Source organism: Mixophyes fleayi, chromosome 12, assembly GCF_038048845.1.
Source record: "Mixophyes fleayi isolate aMixFle1 chromosome 12, aMixFle1.hap1, whole genome shotgun sequence".
NCBI lineage: Eukaryota > Metazoa > Chordata > Amphibia > Anura > Limnodynastidae > Mixophyes > Mixophyes fleayi.
In genome coordinates this window covers 28,943,825-28,971,097 of record NC_134413.1, presented here as the reverse complement: position 1 = coordinate 28,971,097, position 27,273 = coordinate 28,943,825, and the positions used below count along the sequence as shown (strand labels likewise).

The window sequence follows — 27,273 nt, the reverse complement described above, 5'->3', positions numbered from 1 at the left end:
ATATAGACTTAAATATAAGTCTAAAGCAACCAGTGGCTATCAACTGTTGTGCAATGATGGCAAACCACCACTATAAGCACAACTCAGCTGTAGAACTGTGAGTACTGCTTTCCTCAACATCAAACTCCCATACATGATCCATATACTAATAGTATAAATCAAAACACATTCCACTCTGCTCCCTTTATCTTGCACCCGCAAACTCAGACAAGTGGAATTTGTTGTTCTGCAAGAGTTGGAGAGACACACGTTTTCTAAGCAAGGTCTTTATATGAGGAAGGCTGATTAAACCATGTGGTACAAGATAAGGGGAGCCGAGTGGAAAGTGTTTTGATGCTAGGTGCTGTTAGTGTGTATGGAGGTCTTGTAGGTGATAGGAAAATCTTGCCCACCAGTGCAGATCTTCACAACTATAGATCTATGAACTGTGTTGAGCAGGGATTCAGTGTTTCTATCCCTCCCCACAGCCGCGGTATGATTGGGCTAGGATGCTTTGTACGTTTTCAGGACATGAAAAAAGGTAACACATTGATGCACTTGTCTTATCCTAATATAGGTAGAAGGCAGGAGAGATAATATTACATATAGTACATAAGTTGTAACATTTTGAATACTGATAACGTCATTGCTGACTGAATACCAACCTCTGAAATCCCTATTTACTGTCTGTGGCAATATAATTAACATAAGATAATGCCACTACTACACATGTTTCATATATGGGGTAATGTAACCCCCTACTAATAAGGATATTAGAAGTTTCGAGAAGTTCAAAGATCATACAATCACTTTTCTATAGGATTTCTGAGGTAATGTCTAATATGCATATACATCAGGGGCGGGCTGGCCCGGGGGGCAGGGGAACAGCGCCCCCCCCGGGCCGCTCGGTCAGACCGCTACTCAGGCTGGGGGGGTAGGCCGGCCGGCCGCCCCCTGGATGCAAAATACAACACTTTCCCCCACTGCGCACATGCCCAGATGGTGTAATATTAGTGTTCATTCGAATGACCGAGTCTGCTTAATGAATATACTTCATGTTCTCTACAAATGTGACATCTTGCTTACTAATAATGGAGATAGCCTGGTGGCGATGAAAATGACCTTTTTTCAAATATCATATACCAAACTACAGCCACTTTACATTACACTATTACACCAGTCTATGCAATAGTGTATATAATTGTATAATGTTAAAATAGCTGGGAGGGAGATGACATTTAGTCCTCGTGCAAAGAAGATGAATACAGACAAGAAACACAATTCTCATTTTCACACTAGTAGCAAGCAGCAGCCCAGAATCAGTAATGTGCAAAGGATGCAAGCATGTTCACCCCAAACTCTACCTTCTTCTTCATCATCAACAAGTCCTGGTAAGCATTGGAACGCAGGAACCGTGCATAACTATCACTCTTCATGAGCTTGTAGATGTGCTCCTGCAATAGAGAACAGATGTTCATGGTAAGGAGTTTTACCTAAAAGAGCAGGTGGTTAAATTCTATATCAACACAGGAACATTAATGTTCACTGACAGAGGTGGAGCTAGCGAGCTGTGTGTCCCAATGCAGGGAAGCGGGGGGAGGAGCACGCGCGGGGCACCGGGGCTCACAGCTCGCTAGTTTCCTGTGCAGTGGACCACATTATCTCCATGGGCCCCCGGGTGCACCGCACCTGCTGCACCAATGATAGTTCCACCACTGGTCATTGATAAATGTGCAAAAATGTCCTGCACATCTGCTGGTTAGTGACATCATAGTTGCAAAAGCGCCTGATTTATGACAGTGCCTGTGGGGGATGCAAAAGTTTGCACCTTCTTGTAGGAGGAGCTAGGTAGACCAAAGTTGTGCTGTGTATTCAACCCATGTCTGATATTGCAATAAGTGGTGTAGACAGCAAATTTAGAGGAGGGTTCCTTGGTTAACAGGAGCCACTTTCCCGAACCCATAATTATTTTTTTCTCTACAGGAGGTCAAGAGGTACATCCTATACTTTCAATGATACACCTTTCAACCAAGTGCAATTTATGTGGATAAGTACATTTATATGTACACAATATATACATACATACATACAGTACCTTACTTTTGCAACTAATGTATCTAGAAACATACATGAATGGTTATATGCTATGATAATTAGAACATATGTGGCCAAATGGGGAGGGGTTGTTACATTGACGTAGTTATTATTATCAAAATTATAACACTTAAAAATGGGGTGTCCGCAAAAAGATTATTAATTTACATAAATTGCACACAATGCTACACTACAGTGACTGGACATATTGCAGAATACTTTTAAAAGTTGAAAGAAGTAAATTGATTTCATAGAATTACTTGGCGTAACAATGTTGAAGCATTTATAGGTACTGGAGAGAAACATGTAAAAGAGAAGTAGATTATTGATCTAAATAAGTTAGCTGTAAGTGGTTCTGTTTGTTTACAATACAGCCACATTCTAATACTGAATGCTATGGTTGGATTGCAGTGCATAATTTCTATTTTCTCTTTTTTTCTTCCTCACACAAATATTCATAAACTTGTTATTTTATGTTTATTTCTTAAAGTTCCTATTATAGGGAAAGCAACATTCCAGACAAGATTGTAATTTGGGAGACCCACAAATGTGTAGCACATGAACAACTTGTAAAGCAGAAATAGTAAATAAAGAAAAAACAACAAGTTAAGATTAAAGAGGTAGCTGATATAGAGGCAGGGCAGAAAAAAAAATCCATTACTCTATCCACCAGGGAGCAGCTCATGTAGCTTATTTAGATTGACAGTCAAACGCACATTTGGGGGTAAATGTATCAAGCTGAGAGTTTTTCGGCGGGATTGAAAAGTGGAGATGTTGCCTATAGCAACCAATCAGATTCTAGCTGTCATTTTGGAGCATGTAATAAAGAAATGATAGCTAGAATCTGATTGGCTTTTCAAACCCGCTGGAAAACTCTCAGCTTGATACATTTGCCCCTTGGTTTCCAAAGGAGCCAGTATTATGCTGGTAATTCTATGAATCGTTGCATCATCGTTACATTGTTTGGGCTTGCCAGTCTTCTATAGTCCTCGTCTTGGCAAGGTCCATATTTAAACCTAGGTAGATAATGTGCCCAAATAACTTGTTAGTGCCTACCTCAAACATATTTTTTTTCTTGTTTTGCATTAAGCATGGGGGTTTGTAAGCATTCCTTAATGGTTTTGATGTGTGGTCAATATTCTGATAGTGTTTGTGAATAGATCAGAATGTTGTCAATGTAGAACATTTCACACTGATTCAGAATGCCTCAGAACACATAATTCACAAAATATTGAATGGTAGCTGGGGCATTAACTAGTACTAGGCACTCAAGTGTCCATAATGTGTGCGAAAAGCCATTTTTCATTCATCTCTGGGACATATCTAGACCAAATTATAGGCCTCTTTCAAGTCCAGCTTGATTAATATTTTTGCAGTTCAGAGTCTCTCCAACAAATTTGGGATAAGAGGCAAACTGCATTAGTTTCACATTGTGTTTGCAACTTGGGGTCTGTATTCAACACATGGACGAAGACCCCCATCTTTCCTGTCCACAAAGAAGATAGGTACTCTTTAGCCTGTCATCGCTATATAAATCGACCTGATTGGAATTTGTGCTGCAGGTACTAAATCAATCGGTCAGTCGTAAGGACGTAAGGCAGCAACGTCTTGGCTTGTTTCTTACATAATACAGCTTGGTATTCTTGATAATGATCTGGGATGCTGGGGATGCTATTGAGAATGAACCCCACAATGTCTCTTTTTCTCTGAACAGTAAGACATTGTTGGAGACAGTGAGCTGAAGTAAAAGTTATTATCTTTCAATTGATGTTAGGATTATGCACCACCAGCCAAGGCATTCCCAAAATGACAGGGAACGTCAGAGACTGGATCATGTCCAGACTGTGGAACTCTTAATGTTTCTCAAAGGAAAGTTGTCATTTCCACAGACTGAGGCTGTCATGGTCCAGCACTCACCTGAGCCTCCGTGATGCATGTCTGACAGGATTAATCAAAAACAACCACCTGGTCTGTTTAGAAATGATTAAAATTCTCTCTTATCCATCCCACATATTAACATTTGCCTCACCAATTATGCCACCACCAAGGTTTGGTTTAAGGAGCTGACAATCTTACACAGGAAGCCTTCGGTTCTCCCTTTACATAAACTAATCTAAGTTTGATTTAATACGGAAAATTCATCCACAATGCTTAAGATGCAAAACAATTAACAAAATTACATACCATAGTTTCTTGTAAAATAAAAAGGTGTAAACCACAGACAAATGGTACACTTGCAAATTATCTGATTTCTGCTTCTGGGAAAGCATAAACACTGGAACACTCCTCAACATGAAACGGACTCCCAAAAGTGAACATATATGTTAAATTTACAGGACATTTTAAACATGCTTCAGGTGTGCATAGCCCCAATTCCACTGTAATGTCAGAACCGGAAAGTCTGTGGTCATGTAAATGAGTTTTACAACCCTCTTTTCAAACCCATTTCTTACCAGCATGTCCTACAAAGATAATAATACCTCCACACAACAGGTCATAAGTTTCCCTTCATTTACATTTCAAACTTGACTCATAAGGATGATATCTCAGAAAATATGACATATATGTCCTTATTTCCCTTCATTTAAACATATCCCAGCTGCTCATCCTCCTGTCACCCAGTTGAGATGTCCTGAGATGTCACAGAACCACAAAGAATATGAGGGATCTGTTGTTGGATATTATTGATAACATTTCTATAACTTTAAGGAGAGATTCCTAGAGGTTTTAACTTTTACGACCTGCACCATTAATAGGTATTTCTCACTCGTCTGTAGCTAAAAACTCATATCTAACTCTCCCTATCCATAAATACATGATGAGCAGTCCCCAAGAATTAAAAGACAATCCAAGTGATAACATAACTTAGTCTCTCCCTCTCAGGTTTTAACCCATGGATGGAAACAGAATTCCTGTGAGCTACAACAAGCTAATACTATGACTTAGATAACAAACAACTATTTGCAATTTTATTTGACTTGTAAGTAGCCCATAGAACCAGAGTCCACCTAGCCTGTAGTAGTTATATTACAGTTTGGAAAGCAGATTTGGAGCTGTAAGGAAACATAACAGCGAGGAAACTGGGTGGGAGGACTCATATAGTTTATCCAGAGGGGTAAAGAAGTAGTTAGACCCGTTTAAGGTGCCTGAGTAGGGTGTTTTCTGATGGATGATAGCTGTGAAGAGATATTCCGACAAAAACGTCTAGTGCTGCAAATTATAATCAACAATGTTTAAGTTGTACAACAAGATAAACACAGCCTTCTATGGCTATTTATAGTGAATATTTTCTGGAGATGTACTTGGTCTGCAAACTGATGTTAGACCTAGATTATAGTGCATCTATTAGGGATTATATCAGTCTTCTCCAATGACATTAAGTACCATGGGGGTGAAGGACACAGACCCATGTATGGAAGTTGGATATATAGCTCTACATATTTGGCTGTTTCAGGGTGGTCCTGTAATCATAGTTAATATTATCCTTACTATCATTATTAATATTTTCTTAACATTTAATTATATAGAGCCAGCATATTCCTCAGTGATTTACAATTTGGAATATTTATATTAAACATTGTTGGAAGTCTGTCCATAAATTGATAAAGAAGGTCAATGGCTTTATTGTCCCTGATGATCCTGTGTTCTCATTGATTAATCATAGCACAATTCTAATTAGAATCTCCTTTTTTGCGGTTTCCACAGACACAGTAATAACACAAGACTGGATATTGGCAAACAGGCAAAGAGGTAAGAGGGCCCTGCTCACAAGTTTACAATCTATAGGAAAATAGCAGTATGATATGTGAGGTTAAGTGCCCCCTTCGTTGGTGGAGGAGCAGGATACTAAAAAATAAACAAAGAAAAAAAATACTCACATGATCGTGGCCCCGGCGTCCCTCTTCCATCCACTCTGCTCCGTTTGCACTGAATGTCAGGTGTGACGTGATGACGTCACGCCCAACATTCAGTGAGGAGCGGCGCAGAGAGGACCCAGAAGACAGAAGAGAGAAGAGAAGAGATGAAAGAAGCCAATACAAAGGTAAGTAAAGGAATGGAGGCAAAGGGAGGAAAACAAAGGCACAGAGTGATGAAGGAGACAAAGGGGGTTGCAGGCAGGATGGCACAGTGATGAAGGAGGAGGGGCAGGATGGCACAATGATGTAGGAGGGGGAGCAGGATGTCACAGTGAAGATGGGGGGAGCGAGGATGGCACAGTGATGATGGGGGAGCAGGATGGCACAGTGATGATGGGGGAGCAGGATGGCACAGTGATGAAGGAGAGGGGGGAGGCAGGATGGCATAGTGTAATGAAGAGGGGGAAGAGCATTGCACAGTGATGAAGGAGAGAGGGGGCAGGATAGCACAGTGTAATGAAGGGGGAGCAGCATGGCACAGTGATGAAGGAGAGAGGGGGCAGGATGGCACAGTGTAATGAAGGAGAGAGGGGTAGGATGACAGTGATAAAGGAGAGGGGGGGCAGGATGGCACAGTGATGAACGGGGGGGGGGCAGTATGGCACAGTGATGAAGGAGAGGGGGACAGTATGGCAGAGTGATGAAGATGAGGGGGAGGCAGGATGGCACAGTGTAATGAGGGGGGGAAGAAGAATGGCACAGTGATGAAGGAGAGAGAGGGCAGGATGGCACTGTAATGAAGGAGAGGGGGGAGCAACATGGCACAGTGATGAAGGAGAGGGAGGGCAGGATGGCACAGTGTGATGAAGGGGGGAAGCAGCATGGCACAGTGATGAAGGAGAGGGGGGCGGATAGCACAGTGATGAAGGGGAGGGCAGGATGACACAATGTGATGAAGGGGGGGGAGCAGCCTGGCACAGTGATGACGGAAAGGGGGTGAGCAGCCTAGGGCTTTTCACCTGCTAGCCACGCCCCAATAATACATAGTCAGGCCCCCAATTGTATAAACACACCCACTACCACTTTTGCAGCGGCGCAAATTTTTTTTACATGCTCAATTATAAGGGGGTCCCATGAAGTTGGTGTACCAGGGCCCTGAATTTCTCTTGGCAGCCCTGATTAGAGTTAGAAGCCTGAGTAGAGTTTATAAATTGGAAGTATTTTTGTTTAGCAGTGTCCAGACAATTTCAGTAGGAGCAGTGGATAGCAATATATTTGAGGATGTCATAAGAAGTGCAAAAATTTCATCAAAGATGTTCTACATTGCGGGAGAGTCTTTGAAGGCAGTACACTCATTTTGCGTGCCACAGCAGAGATTGTGGTTGATAGTGAGAAGAAAGAGCAGCTGTAGTCATTTGATCAAAGGCTGTTCTTGATAGGGTGTGATTAAGATGTTCCAGACAAGGACAGACTATAGAGCTTCACAAAAGTTGTTGCAGAGAGGTGGAATATCATTGAAAATTGATAAACATGAGATTTCTGCAAGCTTGAGGAGGATTCGCTGAGTTTAAGTGCAAAGAGGTTAAAGTGGTGGAAAAAGATTTAAGATGACCAGGTAATGGTCTGAGCGAAGAATAGAAGTGTTAAAGAAATCAGAAACTGAACAAACTTGGGAGAAAATAAAATGAACGCACCTGTGTATGAGGGATGTCATTGTTAGAGCCAACAGATTGATTATGATTTCACCTTACCTTGTCTGTTGGCTCTAACAAAGACATTCCACACACACAGGCGCCTTGGGATTCCAAAATTTCACCTTTGGTCTATTGTGTATAGGTAGGAGAACTGAGACTATGCAAAATGGGGAAATGAGGTGTCCAACTCCACCTATATATTAAAGGGCTGCAGTTGAAAAAGTGCCTGATTGTTTGAGTCATTTATCGGTTATTGACTGAGGTTGTTTGGCAGAAAGAAGTCATGGATAAAGCTAGCTGGCATACAGGGACATATAAGGAATGATTTGCATGTCTCCACCAACAATTCCTTTAGTAATTTATAACAAAGATCTTCTGTTAAGCTACTGTTGTAACCTGGTTGCCAAATAAACTTATATCTAATCATGTTTCTGTTTTTATGTATTACAATATATTAACATTAATGTGTTACATAAATGAAACCGGAGGCATCTGTGTTGGCAGGTGTGTCAGAACATGGAAAGTCTACTACTGCCCTGGATTTTGCACTGAAAACCAGAGGCCCTAAAAAAAAGGAAAGGAAGGTAGAAGCCATGCGACAGTAATAGATTAATGAATAATGTATCTAATAATAACTGGACTGTCAGTTTATTATTAGATCTATATTAGACCTTGTGTTGGAGAGGCCGGGAACACAGACATTAAAGAAAAATGGTTACAAAATATTTGCAATAAACAATGAGTATTCATATTATTAAGAGTTTGCATCTGTTTAAACATTGAATGTATAAACGCAATATCACACAACAAAAAATTAGAGGTCTGTTGCGGACACACAATAGATAAAATTTAAAATGGTCCTAAAAATAATGAAGAAAATCTCAAACCTGTGCATCTTCAAACGTGTACCTCCCTGGATCTTTCACGTTTTGGCTTGTCCTCTCAAAACTATGGGAGTCTAAGTTGATGGCACTTTGTGCCCCAGGGGCCAGAAACTCCTGCCATATTTCCTCTACCCTTTTCGGAACTTCTTGCAAAGGTTGCCTCTTGAGATCTTGGACAACCAGCCAAAACCTTAAAAGAAATGGAAAGAAAATATACATAGATTTTTTTTTTCATGAAAACGTTTTTAATTTGATATTAAATTAACACAAACTGTCACAAACACAGCACAATAAACAAGGTTTGTCCCTAAAACATTTTTCCTGTATGAGGAACACATATTTCGAAGTCTTAAATACTATAATGTATCTGTATACCCTGATTCTGTGAAACAAGAATGCCACCTAGTGAAAAGAGTTGTTCATTGCTTAAGTGTTAGATATTATCTCTAAAATGCACATATAATCCACATATACAGTATATAACCAAGTACACTGATAATAGTCTCTGAACGAAAATCAATGATAATACAGTCATAATACACTGTCCATTGCCATTTTATCTTAAGGTGCATTTACAATAACAGTCATACTTCAATATGACAACCAATACGATTGCCATGTTTTTTAAGAAGGTTTAATCTTCAGTGGATATGCAAAAATCAAATAAATTGTGATGTTCCATTCTTCAGCTCTTCAAATTCATTTAAATATCTCATTCCATCTAGACAAAGTCGTGTTTTTGCCATTGAGCAATAGTGAGGCATATTATTATATTGCAATCCGAAAATAATTGATTGATACATCCAGCTCCTTCAAACAGAAGGAGCAAAATGTTACACCCCTGTAGCAGACACACAACACCATGGGGTAAATGTATTATGGTCCGGTTTTGTCAACTCGCGGGAGTTCGGCGAGTTGACAGCTAAAATGTAAAGCGGCGCTGGCTTGTAAAGGCAAGTTTGCATTTACAAGCCAGCGCCGCTTTACATTTTAGCTGTCAACTCGCCAAACTCCCGTGAGTTGACAAAATCGGACCATAATACATTTACCTCCATGTGTTTACTTATGTAAACCAGTGCAAATGCACAAAAATGGTTGCATGGCGTCACTGGTGGGGAATTAATGGTGTTTGTGCAGAGGGCTTGCATTTTTGCAGCTTTGTAAAAGATCCTTAGTGGGGAATTAATTTGGCTGTGATGTTTATGATATAAAAATATCCGCTCTATGGGGCACAAGCAAAAATGAGGGATATTTATGTGAAAACACAATCCGTGCGAGAGTCCGGCCGTTCCAGAGACACCTCGCTCTGATTATTTTAGAACTGAATCTCCCCCTTAGAGACTACTAAAAATATACTGTTCACTTTAACCTCAGCAGAAGTGAAACATATAAATACTGTAATGGTTGGTAAAAATCCATTCTTCTGGATTGTCCTGTATGAGGACACCAACCCAGTGTGGAGTTAACATTGGTTTTAATACTGTACACTTAAGGACAGCAAAATATGCAGACTGACAGTGATTCTCTATATACATAAGTGTAACTAAAAAATATGTATGGTGGAAATACACCCTCACAGCTGTTCCAATCTCCACTCTGATCCACACTCGCTCCTCTTGTCTCAGCTGTGTCCTCTTCCACTTGGAATGTAAGCTCTCAAATGAGCAGGGTCCTTCATACCCTTTGTTTTCGTGTCTGTGTTTATGTTGTCTGCCTGGTATGTCCCTGTTTTATGTATGTACGATTTCCCCTACTATAGGAGCACTGGGAAGCCTTACAAATCTACGATAATAATAGTAATAATAATAATAATCTACATGGTAATAATAATAAAATAAATACATGTCCATCTAGTGCATTTCAAGGTGCCCGCACATTTCAGTGTCTTTGCAGACATCCCCATGAAAGCAACATGTACCTTATTTAGCAGGTTGGTGAAAAGTGTAAAAAACTTCACATCAAAGTCTAACCCATTGTTCATGTCATAAATCAATCTTGAGAGTAAGGAGATGCCAGGTTGCCTTTACATGTTACACTTTTGTGCCTTTAAAGCTTTTTATGACATTGTTTACATTTATTACAAAGTGCACATAGAATTACAACTGAGAGTGTGTCCCATTGTAAGCATAGGGATGAGCCCTGGAGGGATATTTACTAAACTGCAGGTTTGAAAAAGTGAAGATGCTGCCTATAGCAACCAATCGGATTCTAGCTGTCACTTTGTAGAATGTACTAAATAAATAATATCTAGAATCTGATTGGCTGCTATAGGCAACAACTTCACTTTTTCAAACCCGCACTTTAGTAAATATATTCCCTGATCTTCGGAAATTCGAGATGGAGGAGTATTTTAGGGGAGAATAAGGCTGAGCATGCACCCTCAAGGTAGTAAAACTCCATGTATTCTCCACCCCTTTATTTAATTTATACATTCCCGTGTCATAAAATGAAATCTCACAAAATAACAAGAGATGTGGAGGAGCTGACTGCTTCTCTTTTGTCTACCACTGACGAGTCACATTACAAAAACCCAATAAACTGGTACTTAGAATCTGCAGGTGTTGAATTTACACCCAGTGAGTAAATTCACCTATTTAAGCTGCCATTGTAGGGTGTGATTTTACATGTATATACAACAGCTGTATGAAATTCTAAAGCATAATGCAGGGTTGCCAGGTCTTGCAACATATATTGTATATATTTACTGACAATCAATTACAGAGTAAGTCAACGTTCTATCCATCAGTAAGAAAAAAGTAGTGGTCTGTAAAAATCAGATGGCCTCCTGACACCACTCTGCAGTAAGAGTTAAAATCCTTCCCTATTCCATGCTGTATTTTGTGTGTTTAAACACAGGAGAGAGAAGGAGCAGAGACACAAACTGACAGGGAGCAAAGAAACACATTAACATGGACACAATGATTTCATCAAATAGGATCATGGACAATAAACAATAAATGATTTGTGGTTTTATTATTAACACATTATTCTCACTTAATTATATACCCTTATTATTACCCTATTTTATACCATATAATGTACTTAATGTTTTTTTTTTACATTAGGTTGTGTACATAAGTGGGTAATACAACTTCTGCAGTGAGTATCAACACATAAACCTAACCCATATTTTATGCTTCTCTCATCATCACCATTATCAGACCATTATATTGTCCACCTCTAAACGAGCCCCGATGTAATACACTCAGAAGGGTCATGGCAATGATTTGTAAATTCTCGGTTTACAATCCCAGATATAACTTTTGTTCTAGATCCTGCTACTTCCTTTAGGGCAAATTTTGAAACAGTATTATAATGTATTAGTAAAAAAGGTTAAAATTGTTCCTACCAGCCATAGACACAAAAAATGTCATGGAACTAGGTTACTTAGACTACTGAGAGCTATTTCAGTACAGTAACATTACACCACATATGGTTGAAGAAACATGATATATAGAACCACTGTAATGTTAATTTAGTCACCTGAGGTTTTCAGAACTGAACTCTGACTCCAGAAAACGAAGGAACTGCTCTCGTCCTACTGGGTCCTTAAGAACTTCATCCAGGGAGAATCCCCACCTCTTAACACGCTGCTGGGACGGCTCCTTGCTTTTGAGGACAGAAAAATATCAAATTTTTAATGGCTCAGTAAAAACATTGATATTTTAAACTTTACTATTGTCAATTCATGTTTCAGAGAAGGAAATTGAAAAGATCCCAATAATGCTCAATTATAACCCCGCAAAAGTGAAAACCCATGGTGGAAATGCCCTTTTGTGATGTCACATGTCCACTTTAGAACAAGTGCACCCGGATGTACTAAAAAACCACATAGGGGTATAAATGCTAAACTGCGGGTTTGAAAAAGTGGAGATGTTGCCTATAGCAACAAATCAGATTCTAGTTGTCATTTTGTAGAATGTAATAAATAAATGCTAACTAGAATCTGATTGGTTGCTATAGGCAACAATTCCCCTTTTTCAAACCCGCAGTTTAGTAAATACATATTTGCCAACTCTCCCGGAATGTCCGGGAGACTCCCGCATTTTGCGAGAGTCTCACGGACTCCCGGGAGAGTGTGGCAATCTCCCAGATCTGCCCACTTCCTAGTGAAGTGGGCAGAATTAGATCCAAAACACCGCGATTCACCAGGAATCGCGGCGTTTGGCCCCGCCCTCTGCTGTAAAATGACGCGTTTGCATGATTACGTCACGGGGGCGGGTCCAAATGATGCGATTTTGGAGCCCCGCCCCCATCACGCCCACCTCCCCCGGTAGGCTCCCGAAAAACAAATTTCAAAAGTTGGTAAGTATGAGTAAATGTACCCCGTATACTCAAGGATCTGTACTGTCCGATGTGAGGAGATTGTTGGATCAGGGGTATTCCTTGGACAATATGAATTAGGAGCAGGAGTCTACCTACATTTGCACTCACATGCAACAACATGATTTAATTTTATATAATAAAATAATCTAAATAAGTTAAAGGAATGGACCGGGAGCATTTAAGGGGTCTTCCCTGCAAGGGGCACACATCCCTCCTTTTCTCACAACATGACTTATATATATATATACACACACACACATACACATACACATACATATATATATATATATATATATATATATATATATAATATATATATTTCTACATCGCCTCTGAGGTGCTGGAGATTGTCTTATAATTTTAATGGAATGCATCTTGCACTTTTGTGGATTTGTAGGTGCATTTCAACCACTGTAATAAAAGCAGTTAAATGCACAAAGTGACACATGTAATGAAGCCCAGTGACCCTTCAGTCTAATTATTGTAAGGCATAAATGAAGCTAAGCAGAACAACGCTGTATTTTAGCAGACAAACGGAAAATGTAAAAATAATAAAAGAATGAGTTCCTAAAGCTTAATTAGGATGGAATCTGAAGAGATTTTTCTCTCTTTCCACCATTCACATTTTCAGGTGGATCAACTAACCTGCAAAACTAGGTGCAGATTGGTTTATTGGGCACAGTCAAAAAGACCGTCAAAATGCGCTCACATATACCGTTACTCATTTTTATTGTACTTTTTACAGAGTTACAGTTATTTCCTTTATGATTTAAATATAATGAACAAAACCATTTAAAAAAAATCTTCACAACGAGGTGAACATACGTTTTTTTTTCACTTCTGTTCATATCATGGGTATATATTATAATTAATTTATATAGCACCGATCATACTACTCAGCGCTGTACAGAGAAAACGTAATCGTTCACATCAAACTCTGCCCCAGTGGAACCTACATTCTACATCCCTACCACACACACTCTACTGTCCATTTTGTTAGAAGCCAACTAACTTACCAATATGTTAATTTTTGGACTGTGGGAGGAAACGAGCACCCAGCATAAACCCACGCAAACACAAAGATAGGGTCCTGGTCGGAATTGAACTCATAACACCAGTGCTGTGAGCCCGCAATGCTAACAACTGTGTCGCAGTGCTGCTTGTGCAAAAAGGAGCCATGATATTGCAACTGCTCCCCCACAAAAAGGAGACACACATAGAACATTCGTTAATCCCGGAAGAGTGGTAGAGGTGAGTGAACAAGTTTACTCCAACAGTACACATTTATAATGAGATGGCCACTTTGTTTGTTATGCTTACATAATAGTGAGTTTGCTTCTGAATAGCCTGAATTTGTGAAGGATAATGTCTCAAATGTATGTCATAGTTACTGCTTCTAGCTGGAGGTGAATCTCTACTCTGACTTGATTTGCATCTCAACAATGATCTATTGAACTGAAGTTATAGGGCTAACTGAACCTAATAAATTAGTAACACAATGATCACAAATGATCGCACCTTAACTTATCAGAACTTGCACAGATTGTAAAGAGCGCACATTTATCCTCAACTACAGAAGATGCTTCCCATACTATACCTTATTTCTAAATCCCAGAAAGTGGAGTCATCGCTTATCCAAGGATTAGAAGGATCGGCTGGGGTAAGGAAAGGATCGTACTCTGTATACTGTTCAGAATAAGCAATAAAGCTGTGCAAGAAACAGAAAGTTGTGCACTTATTAAATATCACATTAAATCATTAGCGCAGTACTGGTCTCATGGGAAAGTGACAGATGTAGAATACAATAGTAAAAACATTTATTTTTACATTTGATTTTGAGACTCACACAGATCTTTTCTTGTGTGCCATTTTAGAAATTAAGTGGATCAATGATTCAATCAAGAACAAACCATTAAACAAAATAATGATGAAACAGTAAAAATGTATATTTTAAATCATGACACAATGACATTTATTGATTTGTCTTCCATTTTAGCACTTAGATGATAAGATAGAATGTTGTCAGTTTACAGACAACTACTATTTTATCGTGCAGGTAATGTTCACACAGGGTAAGAGTAACATTGTTAAGATAACATCATGCAATGCTGTCTGTGAGTCTGTAATATGATTTACTGTCCAGCTTCTGAATGTGATTGCAGGGAGCTAATTATTTTACATTTTCCATTAAAATTGTTTTCTCACTATAGTGCTGGAAACCCTAAATGTGCCATGTGGAACTAGGGGGAGTCTTTGTCCTAAATCCATCTCTCTGGTTGGGTGGGAGGTTGAGAAAGATTACAACTTAAGTTTCCACAGCACCTGTATTTGGACTTGAGACCCAAAAATAGGTTACAAGCTAATGTGCTGCTCCCTTGGATTATACCAGGGTGGACATAGACATATATATTTCCTCTCCCCACAATGTATAAGCTGGGGATAGACTACTGATCTAAGCACCAGACTTGGGGCTAACATATTACGTCACCAGCCACTGCACAAAGTGGCTAGGGATATACATCTGCTCACATGCCTTACCAGGTAATGCTGGATTAGGGCACAAGATTTGGTGCTTATTAATTGCGCCAATTCTTCTGCTCCAGGGTGGGCACTGTTATTGATGCAAGCTATCTCAGCAGAGGCACATATAAGAGCACAAGGTTGATCAAGAAAGAACCCCTGGCCATGGGCCTACGGCTTGTATAGAAACCTGAAGCCACAACTGCAATGGTCCCAACCACATATCCACTACAGTTTGGTTTGTGGCGTGGGGACTGCAGTGTAGCACACGCATTGCTCTTTTGGTGATTTCCATGACCTCCCTGGTGACAGCAGCTGCAGCCACAACTGCTACAAACATGAGAAGCCTAGTTCTGTGTCCTGCAGCAAGCACAATGTCATAGAAAGATACCAGGCACACAAGTATACCAAGCTAATGGATAACCACAAGAGTGTGCATGCAGCATGAAAGTCTTCACTAGAACCAGAAGAGAAAGGAGGTTTAGATAAGATAAATGGTGAAGGACAAATAATTTCTATGCAGATGAGCAGTGCTCATCTCCGCAGTGATACTCTTACGGCTTCACAAGGGGTCAATCTGCGTAAACGTAAACCAGCCTCCTGGCTCGCGCATGCGCACTGGTCCTTGAAGCCCGGACAAGGGTTTCCTGGATAAAGATTTTCGAATCCAAACGAGTCGGCAGTGAGTGACGTCAGACGCTCCAACGGGGATTCCTATGGTGTGAGGACTCTGCTCCTTCGGAAGTCAGCTATTGCAGGGGTGCTGTCCGGGACACTCCGTGCTGAGGGATATATCATCACGCTCACTGGTTTCCGGAAAGGGGTAAGAGGCCACCCATCCTCGGTGTAGGAGCTTGTGTATGACTAGGATTATATGTGAGGAGTTTCTTGTATATGACGGCCTCGTTTTTATATGTTTATAATAAATTGTCTGAGGATTTTACACTATGGAGCATTGTTTTTTCTCCCTACTTCTATAACGGGCGAGTGGAATCTGGTGTTCCGTATCAAGATTGAAAAAGAAGATATAGAGATTCCGTGATGCGCTTGATTGACAGTTGGCTCTAGTGAGTGTACACCCTTAAGGGGTAAAGGAAGAGTTGTTGATTTTTTCACACGAGGTGTCTATATTACATTTTTTGATCACAAGGGCATATAAGGAGAATGATGTCATTTTTGCCATTTCTGCTTTATTCACAATTTGTTCTAGTAAGTGTATACCCTTAAGGGGTTCAGGAATACTTCCCCTTCACAAGGTGTTCTCATAATTATATTTTCACATGGGTTTAAAAGGATAGTGTTATTCCTTTATAATTATATGGCAGGTTGCACTATGTTTGTTTTAAAAAAAATTTACATATCCATCTGATGAGCGAATACAGAGGATTGCACCGGATAAAGAGGAGTGAACACATCAAGTATATGAAATTCATCAAAGACTGAAAATATATGAACATTTAATTTTATATTTATCAGTATTTGGATTGTTTATCAATAGCGCCATTTCTTCTCACATTTTTGTTTAGACCAAGGGTTTCCAGTTCCACTTTTGTGAAAAATTTGTTTTTCAAAATCTAAATAAAAAATGGTGCATTCCGGTTCAAAGAATGGCTTTATTTTAGTAAATAAAGACTTTTTTCAGGTATTCCCCCCTGCTAGTGACAGGAGGACAGAGGCGGTACTTGGTAACCGTCCATGGTAAATAGGCTTGGAGAGATTTCGCCAGAGGCCCCAGGTGATGGCGATACCGCTGAAAGTCTTCACTCGACCGGGGGCTTTGTTAAATAAGAAGTCGTAATTCCAGGTAAAACGAAAGGGCTTTTCTTCCGTTAATAAATCCACAGTGCGTGGGTTACCACACCACACAATGGGGGCCTCATTCATCAAGGAACGCAAAACATATTCAACAAGAGGCGTATGCTCGGGTTCTGGGCTTGCGCAGTGCGGATTTTACAGAAAATACGGCACGTATCAGCATTTACGTTCCTTGATGATTAAACTGCTGGAACATTTTCCTCTATTACTGGCTGTTTTATTACAAAGTGCCACCATCTACTGCAGGAGACAGCATCCGCTACCTAAGTTCACCATAATATATGTTCACATTTAATAACATACCTGTCAGCTACTTTGGACATTTTTAAACAATGTCGATCTATCTGGACATTCAGAAAATGAATCTACAAGCAAAAAGAATCCCACATTAGTTCACTTTAAAACATTGTTCAGGAATTACTGCATAAAACAGTACGCTGATTAAAAAGTAAACATTAGGACCTTAGTTGGATTTGCATTAGATTATCTGATCTTTATGAAATATAAGGGTAACACTAAAGAAAACCTAAATTAAAAACATATTATGCACAACAAAACAAAGAAAGACAAAAACAAACAATATTAAGCTAAATAATTAGAATAGCAAAAATAATAACAAACACTGCTCAAGAAATCTTGGACAAATCAAACTGACTTTTGTATTAATAAATACTAATACTACAACTACAACTACTACCACTACTACTGATAACATTCATGAAATGTTGCGGATGTAGTGACCTATGTGGAAATCTTATAATCTCTACATATAATCATATTATCTACAACAACATAAAAATGTAGACAAGTATGTGCTAAAAAGATAAAAATCTCAATATTTACAATGTTACTACTGTTACTACAAATAGGTTTTCCAAATTATTAACATTTATTTTGTTGATTATTTTTATTAATATTTTAAGTGGTGCAAAAATGTCAGTTTCTTCCACAGATTATGTTAATCATCAGGAGATGTGACTGTGATAGTTAGGATATGTGCATACTGATGCTTTTTTCAGATGCACAGGAATGAAATGTAGCTGGTAATATTAAAAAAATAATGTTCCAATACTCTCCTCACACCTGAAAAAAAGCATCAAAGAGGCCTAAAAGTAGAAATAAATGTGTTCTGCAAGGAGAACCTACTAATATAATTTGTTGGTTATAAAGAGTAATACAGAATCATTTTATGCACAATAGAACAGGATTTTGTACAATTTATTTTAGGTGCAATTTTCATAAATATCTTTAAATAAACTAAAAAGGGAATATATCAACGAAATGACTAGTATTAACTTCAGTTGACTAGCGGAGTGTGAATCATTATAACCAGCTAACTAGACAAATCAACCTCCACTGTGACTGAGGAGTAAAACTAATTAATTGACTCATTAAAATTCATCCCTTTCACAGAAGTACCAACCTGTTTTCGCAAGTCATCTTTTGTAGTTTTCCTAATGACATGGGAAGCCATATGCACTGGGCTCTGAGACTGAGAGTCCTCTGACACACCATATACTGACTGGAGAAAAGATGGAGGATCAGGAAAGGAGAAAAGAACACGGTTATCACGAATATCATGTGACAAGATCATAATACAATTGTATTACTTTCTAGAGAGAGATAGGTCACTACCTTAACCCATCATGGCCTGTCCGCTGCACATCATCATAATATAATAAAATTAAGTTGCATTTTAATTTATGATTTTTAATACAATAACGCAATATGTGTACAGGTTATAAACAAATACTGAGAATTACATTCAGAAATCAAAACAAGTCACTAAATGTTGGACAGTTGGCCATTAGAAATCAGGAAAAAATAGTCTTCAGTAAGACAAATCTTGAAAACCTTAAGCCTGTCCCTGATATCATTATCAGTCCATGCCTCAACATTGCAACCAAGTATGTCAGTGACAATACAACGGTACCATGTATGGTCTCTAAATCAATCTACATTTAACATGGTCGGCAATGGGGAGAGGGTGAGGACGTACATCTTTCTGCCCTGTCATCTTGCAACCCAGTATGTCAGTGACAGTCCAAGCGTACCCTGTAGGGTTTTTAGAATGTGAAGTTTGGTCTGGTCATGAAGGGACAAAGTGCCTGCTGTCTTCTAAGTGCTTAAATTAAGTAAAGTTGCTATTTCTTAGTAATTGACAGTGGTTGTTCCGAAAATTACATAATGGAAAAACGCTTATTTACAATAAACTTAAGTGAACTTATATACTTCCATATTATTTTCAGCTTAGACATGGACAAGGACATTTTTGTCAGTGCAAAGCTCTAGGTAACACATGTAATAAACTACAAAGAGAACAGCATTACAGCATTCCCAGCAAAGCTACTGGCTCATCAATCACACACAGATGATAATCCTAGGAAGAAAGAAGATCTTACGAACTTCATTTTCAATTTATATGCCCATATATGTCATATACTTTTAAAAAAAATAGTTTGTGGCCATACAGTCAGATATATGAGATCAGTCTGAATGTAATTTTGCAGCCTGTGAACAGACTGGTAGTCATGGTAAACCAGCAAGTCTACAGTGCATGAACTAGCAGTAGATTTAGGGCAGGTTAAAAAAAATCCCTTATATGTCTTTATTATTTAATAAGAATTGCAGGCAAACATTTCCCTTTTATCTAACGCAGTGCTGTCTCCTACAATTTTCAATTTCCTCACATTACTAAACTAAACATTCACAGGCTGTACCTTCAAAGACCCATCTACCTGCTCCTCCTACCTATCAGCTCTGATCCTTGTAATGTGCTAGGGCCTGTAAATAGAATATTCCCTATAACTCCTGCCTGCTCATCGGCACCTGGGATTTAACCCTCATGGCACTGTAAGGCAGTGGAATGAACCAATTGGGTCTTGTATCATGTGCCACCTCCTATACGGTCATAATTTGCATTAGCTCAAGGATTGTGCTTGTAAAGCAAATCATTTTACTTGCTCTTGTAGGCTGAGGATTTTACATGGTGGGCTTAGCCAACCACCACCCATTATACTCATTAAGATGTTTTTACCAATAGGGATCACTGACCCCTATGAAAATCTGTACATGGACAATTGGAACATGCACGTTACAAAAACTAATACTGTCTCTATAAACCTGTTAAACATTTTACTGCTCATGTATTTTACACTGAAAAATGGACTTTATGGTTTACGATGGACGACCAGTGTGCTCTTTTTCAACTTAGTTAAGGAGATTTCACACAAAGTAATGTTCAGGAAAATCTAGCTTTTCAATGAATGAGTGTAATTTGTTAATTTAATCTAATATGTGAAGAGAGGATCTGGGTAAATTTCTATCTGGTGTAATGCATGGCTTCATTAGTTACATGTAATATTTATTTGGTCAGATGCTGCATCACACACTACAGATCATATGAGTGGTAGTTGGTAAGGAGATCTATATACTTTTATTAAATATAAGTTACTGGTAAGAAAGAGGAGTAATCACAGAGTCACTCGCCCCAATCTTATTTATGCTGTTGACAGTAAAGAGAGGAGACAGGTACATAGGTCCATTAACAAGCTTTAGTGAAACCCACAGATAGTTATTTGTGTTGTACTGTATTGAAACATTTTAATTATTGGTGACAAGAATACTTTAACAAGCACTGCAGACAATCAGAAATCATACCTTTTTGACCTTTTGGGGGTTCTTCATTCGACGGCACTTTCTTATATCCATTTCCGTTGTATTAACACATCCAGGCTGAGGAGATGCAGAAAATAATGTCTTCATTATCGATAGCTATAATACCAGATTTACTAACAACAATGTGTTACAATACAAGAAATGAAACAAGAGTTGTTATGGTAACAATGTAACAGTGTAGTAAGGGATTGTTTTAGAATATAGAGTCCAGTAAATGTAACAAACAGTATATAACATTACACTGTTAAGCTGGGTACACATCTATGCAGATTACACGATTCATAACCATTTGTTCAGATATTGCTTGAGTGTGTACACTCCCACAATCATGTTTTATCTTACCAAAACACATTGCATCTGTTGATTTGATTTTCTAAACTTCCTAAAAATCATGATCAGTGATGGAACGATGTCGGGCAAATGTGGAAGTGTGTACGCACTTACCACCAGGCAGATCTCTATAGAGTGGGTACAGAGGCCTGTGCACGATCTATTCAGCAGAAAGTTATGACCGATGAGGAACACAGATCTGAATGTAAATCGTGTTGGATTCATACGCATGATTCGGCATGCTCATCCAGACTTTCAATCATTGGTGAAAATGTTACAGAAATTACATCTGCAGTAAGACTGCCAAGATGCGTACCCAGCTTTAGTCTGGGTTTCTAAAGATTGCATATGTAAATGGCAGTTGTCTTTGCTTCCTGTGGGGAAATCAAATATCATATGCAAGAACATTGCATACAGAGTTATGCCTTGACTGACCTATTACTTCCCTATAAGAGAATGCCTTGAGCACCATTATCTCTCAACTGCAGAGTTCCTCCTTGCCTCTAGCAGTTTTTCAAGATGTACCATAATTCCTGATACATTCCCTTCCCAGAGCTAATTTAAAATATCAATACATCCATTCTTTAAAATTGACTTCTTGAACTACCCATCTCTGGGACACTTATTTGACATTGTGGGATATTGATTGTATAAAAGCAGCTGCCTTCAACTTACTAGAAAAGCCCTAGCTGAAAAGGGTGGGGGTTCAAAAAAGCTCAGCAGTTAAATATTTAAGAAAAGTAATAAACACACATTAAAATTGTAACAATGACATTATAATCAGAGGTGGTATTATCTCTTCACATCTGTTTGTGTCTAATAACAATTTTTCTGCTTACAAGATCCTCAGCGGTTGCTCCCTCATCCAAATATGCAGCACAGTATAATGTCAGGTGAGCAATTGCTAATTTTAATTTGTGTATTGTAAAAGGCAAGACACATTCCTTGTGATTGTAAAACAAGGATTGACTGACTATTGGTGTGTCAGCTGGAGAAGGATTGATTGTTTTAACATGCACTGGGGATTACAGGTGTGCCGGCCACCCGTCTAATCTCCCAATAAGAAACAAAATTATTGGATATTTAATGGCAGCAATTGAGCCTTGGGATTCCCAACAGAATTCACCTAGATAATATACAGTCTTTTTTTGAACATTATTTTATCTCATCTATCTGATAATTGTACCAAATAAGATCTGGTCTTTAGGAGAAGTAGTATAATTTTAGTATTATGTTCGGTTGTGTTTCATTGTGGTTTTTTTGGTGTATTTAATAATCTGTAATGTTTTAATAAATATATAATATTTTATGTGCGACCTACGTGGTTTTGAGTATAATTCTGCAATATTCTACAGTATTATATTTTTATTTATTCATTTTATTTATGTTTTGGCTAACCCGATTGTTTATATTTACATTACTTGGCTTGTCTATTCCATGTCTATGTACTCAGCTAAAAATGCCACTCCCTCATGTGCTGCTTAGGAAGGAGAACTTTCCAGTACTGGGTAAGAGGTGGGATGACTTACCACAAATGTCAATGGCAAATTCAGTAAAATAATTAATAATTTGACTAGATGACTTTTATACAAGAAATGACATGACATGTGTAGCTATAATTAGTAGAGGAAATTATGGGGTGACTGATCCAGGGAAGTTATCCAACTGCCATTTTTGGGCTCAGGACGGAATCAACCCCTGTGAGGCTAAAATTGCCATTGTCACAATAATTGCCTTCCTCTGGATCAACACAATTAGAATTTTTGAAAGGTTAAACTTAATGGGCTAGATTTACTAAGCTGCGGGTTTGAAAAAGTGGGGATGTTGCCTATAGCAACCAATCAGATTCTAGCTTTCATTTATTTTGTACATTCTACAAATCAGCTAGAATCTGACTGGTTGCTATAGGCAACATCCCCACTTTTTCAAACCCGCAGCTTAGTAAATCTAGCCCAATGTGTTTCTCAACTATGTAACTATATGTGGTATCTATCAGTGGTTGATTCAAATATGGGCATATACTGCTTCCATATACTGCTTTCATATAACTAGAATATGTATTGTATAGTGCACTTTTCTATAACAGTTCTATTCCTGGTCTGTAAAATGACAGGTGTTGTCAATTGTTGATATAAAATGTGATGTCATACAGGGTGTGACGGGATTAGAAGTAGTGCTGTTCTTAAGCTTGATTTAGAAAATAACAAAATCATTTGATTTATATAAAGGAATCTCAAAATAGCAAATATTATTATCCTTTATTTATATAGCAACAACTTGCAGTGCTGTACAATCACATTATTGATTCACATCAGTCCCTACATCAGTGAAGCTTACTGCCTAAATAGCCAATCACAATCACCAGCTTTAGCGAGAGGACATTTAACTTTCTAGTATGTTTTGGGAAAAGTCCCAAACCCTTAGAGATACAACATAAATGTTGGCAAAACCTTTTTCTTAAAGCCTTTCTGTCTCCCACTTAACTTCCTACCTTATCTTCTGCCTCTGTCCCCCTACTCTCCCTCTCTCCCCTGCGTCTCTCTGTCTGTCCACCCCTTCCCTTAGATTGTACGCTCCTCTGAACAGGGCCATCTCTCCTCCTGTTTCCACCACTTCTAACTCTGCTCTCCAGCTACTTAGCCCTCCTCCTCGAGGGTCCTCCACCCCACGTCCACTCTCGCTCCCTCCTCTCCCCTGGGGGTCTCCCTGTCTTCCGCGCCCTCCTTCTTGGGCCCCGTCGTTTGCGGATCCTCCCTCCCCCTTCCCCGCCCTCTCTAGCTGTGCATTGAGCTTACTGAGTTGCTGTGTTTACTGTACTGTGCTGTCTCCCATTGTATTGTAATTTTGTTTGTCTCTGTACGGCGCTGCGGATGCCTTGTGGCGCCTTATAAATAAATATTAATAATAATAATAAAAAACCAATTTTTTAATACCCTAATAATAAAATAATCTAATAATAGAAAAACACGGAGATCGTAGTAAGTGTTTTATAAGAAATGAGAGGTTTCCATTACATTATTGGGTACGTTTTGTTTTCATCTACAGCAGGTGTTTAGATGTAGCTTCATCTCAGTATTTGATAGGCTTTTATATACAACATTGGTTGTTAACTCAATTCATACTGAATCCCGATTCAGAGGCATTGTTCTCAGTTTAAGCTGATGCGTGCACAGCTAGAGCAATATAATACCTTCCATTACATTTATGATTTATTGTTTTTTTGACAACTTTATGTACAGTAGTTTTCACTGACTAGCTACTGATATTTTGCAGAGTGTCTTTATACGGTATTTCACCATCTAGCAAATAATGTATTGATCAGAATGATATTACTTCCGACACACAGAGAACATGAAAGGAGACAGGTATAAATGTGATATAGGTTAAAGACAATTTTAATATGTAATGTATAAGGAAGGTTTAGTCCCTTCTTATAGTTGAATATAAAGGGTCTTTTACTAAAAGTCAGTGTCTGTGCTCTTGCAAAGTCCCTTGTGTATGCATTGCAAAAACTTAATGAAAAACTACTGATCGATAGCCATTTTTACTGACACTTTATTAGGTTAAACCAAATTGCCTCCAAAAATCAAAGTACTAGCAGCATTTCCAGGAAAAAAGAACAGAAGGTATGAAAGGTATAGCCTTACTATGTCTCATATTATAGTGTCAAAAAGATGGTAGATTATTACTGACCTTTTAGTATGTTTCTTTCTGTAGAATGATAATGTCACTATAACTTGACTAATAATAGTAAATTAATAGTAAATTTACTGACAGTTGCCAGCCCCAGTTGGCATCTAAGATGATGCCTGCTGTGCTCAAAGATAGTTATGGTTCTCCAGAATTATGGATGTATGGTCATTTTAAATAAAAGGTTGCATAGGTTGCAGATACACTAGTAAATTATCATCATCATTTATTTATAAGACACAATAGATTCCGTAGTACCGGGCAATCGTCTTACAGATATGACAAGCATGAGTACAATAAATATAATGACAGATACAGATAATAACAGCGACATGAATGCAATTAAGCATAGTACTGCCTCCATGGATGGTCGTGAGCTAGCAATAACTGCATAAGCTAGTGGAGGAGTCAGCTTAAGACATGACAACAAAGTCATACATGGGAGACAGACATGACGCATAAGGAGAAAAGGACACTTAATACATTCTAGAGGGAGAGGTAATGAGAGTCAGTAAGTGCAAATGGGTCAAGAGTGATTGTGGTGAATGGACAAGGAAGAGGGAGTGGGCTGGAGGGTTTAGGGGATAGGGTAGGCAATAAGAAGAAGATGAGTTTTGAGAGATCATTTGAAGTTAGGCTTTTTAATGAATAGTACTTGCTTGTCAAGAATATGCTTAAAAGAGTTGTGCACTTTTGAACAACCATTTAATGGATCCTACCACCCATGTATTGTAAATAGGGGGGATCTGCACACTTACATAAATTAGAGCTGGTGGTAGCTCCAGACAAAATGAGCATACTGTAAGCCTATCTCATTAAATAGAAGGTACATCATTCATATTGACATAGCAACTGCAATGATTATGTTCCCTGTAATTGTTTGTCCTGGATTACAGCACTTACTACGAATTCCAATCTGCCTCTGGAAGCAATGTCAGCACAAGAGCTGTTCGTCGATATTGAGTTTCCATGGCCAAGCAGCTGCATACAAGCCTCTGATCACCAAGCACAATGCCAAAAGTAGACTGGAGTGGTGTAAAACACAAAGCCACTGGATTCTGGAAAGCTAGATTTAGCGATGGCTACCACCACTGCTTGCTCAGCCGACGCGTCTCCAAGCTAATCAGAGGCAACAGGTGGTATCTCACTCTCAGTTGGTTGCCAAGCAATGACACCTTTCTCTGCCTTACTAGTTTTCTGGCATCTAGTTGGTTGCTAAGCAGCAGCTTAGTTTTCTGTAATTAACACAAGTATGCAGGATAATTTTGTATTATGGGAGTGCCTAAATCTTACTGCTTCCCTCCGGCCTTTACCGATCCCTCTTTCCCTACCATTAACTCAAATAACCTGAAATTAATAAGCCCCTACTACTAAAGGTTGAGTCGTGAGGGCAACAGAGTATTTGCAAACATAAAACAGGAAAGGGGGCTGCTATAGGTGAAGACCATGTAAAGCAGTTCTAGGGGTCTTATCATCTGACAGGTATTTACATAACATGGAGCAGTGGATATGCGTTCTCTAGAGATTCAATCTTCACCATCTGGGTCCGGAGAATGGCAGGAGAATGCTTCCTATCTGAATTCGTACTGTCAACTGTCATGTTTGGTGGGAAGGAATAATGTTCTGAGGTTGTGCCCCTTAGATCCATTGAAGGTAAATCTTAATGCTACAGCATACCACGAAATTCAAGATAATTGTGGGCTTCCAACTTTGTGGCAACAATTTCGGGAAGGCCCTTTACTGTTTCAGCATGACAATGCCCCTGTGCACAAAGCAAGGTCCATCAAAAAATGGTTTCCCGAGGATGTTGTGGAAGAAATTACTGGCTTGCACAGATCTCGGAACTTAACACCATCAAACATATTTAGAATGAATTGGAACGCTGATTGCGAGCAAGTCCTTACTAACCACCATCAGTGCCAGGCCTCACTAATGCTCTTCTGGGTGAATGGATGCAAATCCCCACAGCCATGTTCCAAAATCTAGTTGAAAGCCTTCCCAGAAGAGTGGGGGCTGTTATAGCAGCAGAGGGGGGACCAACCCATATTGATGTCCATGGTTTGGGAATTAAATGTTTTAAAAAGCACATATGGATAAGATTTTTGGGATAGTGATGTATAATGGTGTGAGATCTGTATTGTTGGGCCCTTCACAAAGACTTTCACACTTTAATTAAAACAACCCTGTCCGAAAAATGTTTGATCTCATAGTTACTACTTTGTAAAGGCATGCAAGCTTTCCATCTTTTTCTTATGCTTGGTTACTAGATTTCATTTATTTACGGTATCTAGCCAGAATGCAGTTCCTACTGAAATCAATAAATGCAAAATATAAAAACATTGAATAAAGTACTCTTAAAATGAAGTGGAAATAAATCCAGTCTGTAAAATAATTCCATTTCCCTTT

General features: G+C 38.8%; 1 protein-coding gene across 2 annotated transcripts in view; it reads right to left on the bottom strand.

The window, feature by feature from the left end:
• Positions 1-27,273, bottom strand: part of RGS6 (regulator of G protein signaling 6) — a 321,463-nt gene that overhangs the window by 23,085 nt on the left and 271,105 nt on the right. For both annotated transcript variants that reach the window (XM_075193162.1, XM_075193163.1), the window contains exons 10-16: positions 20,830-20,904; positions 18,593-18,691; positions 17,473-17,534; positions 14,432-14,542; positions 11,992-12,117; positions 8,512-8,698; positions 1,344-1,433 (exon numbers count right to left, since the gene is read on the bottom strand). In XM_075193162.1, coding sequence (XP_075049263.1) covers positions 1,344-1,433; positions 8,512-8,698; positions 11,992-12,117; positions 14,432-14,542; positions 17,473-17,534; positions 18,593-18,691; positions 20,830-20,904 — 750 coding nt within the window. The remainder of the gene's footprint in view (positions 1-1,343; positions 1,434-8,511; positions 8,699-11,991; positions 12,118-14,431; positions 14,543-17,472; positions 17,535-18,592; positions 18,692-20,829; positions 20,905-27,273) is intronic.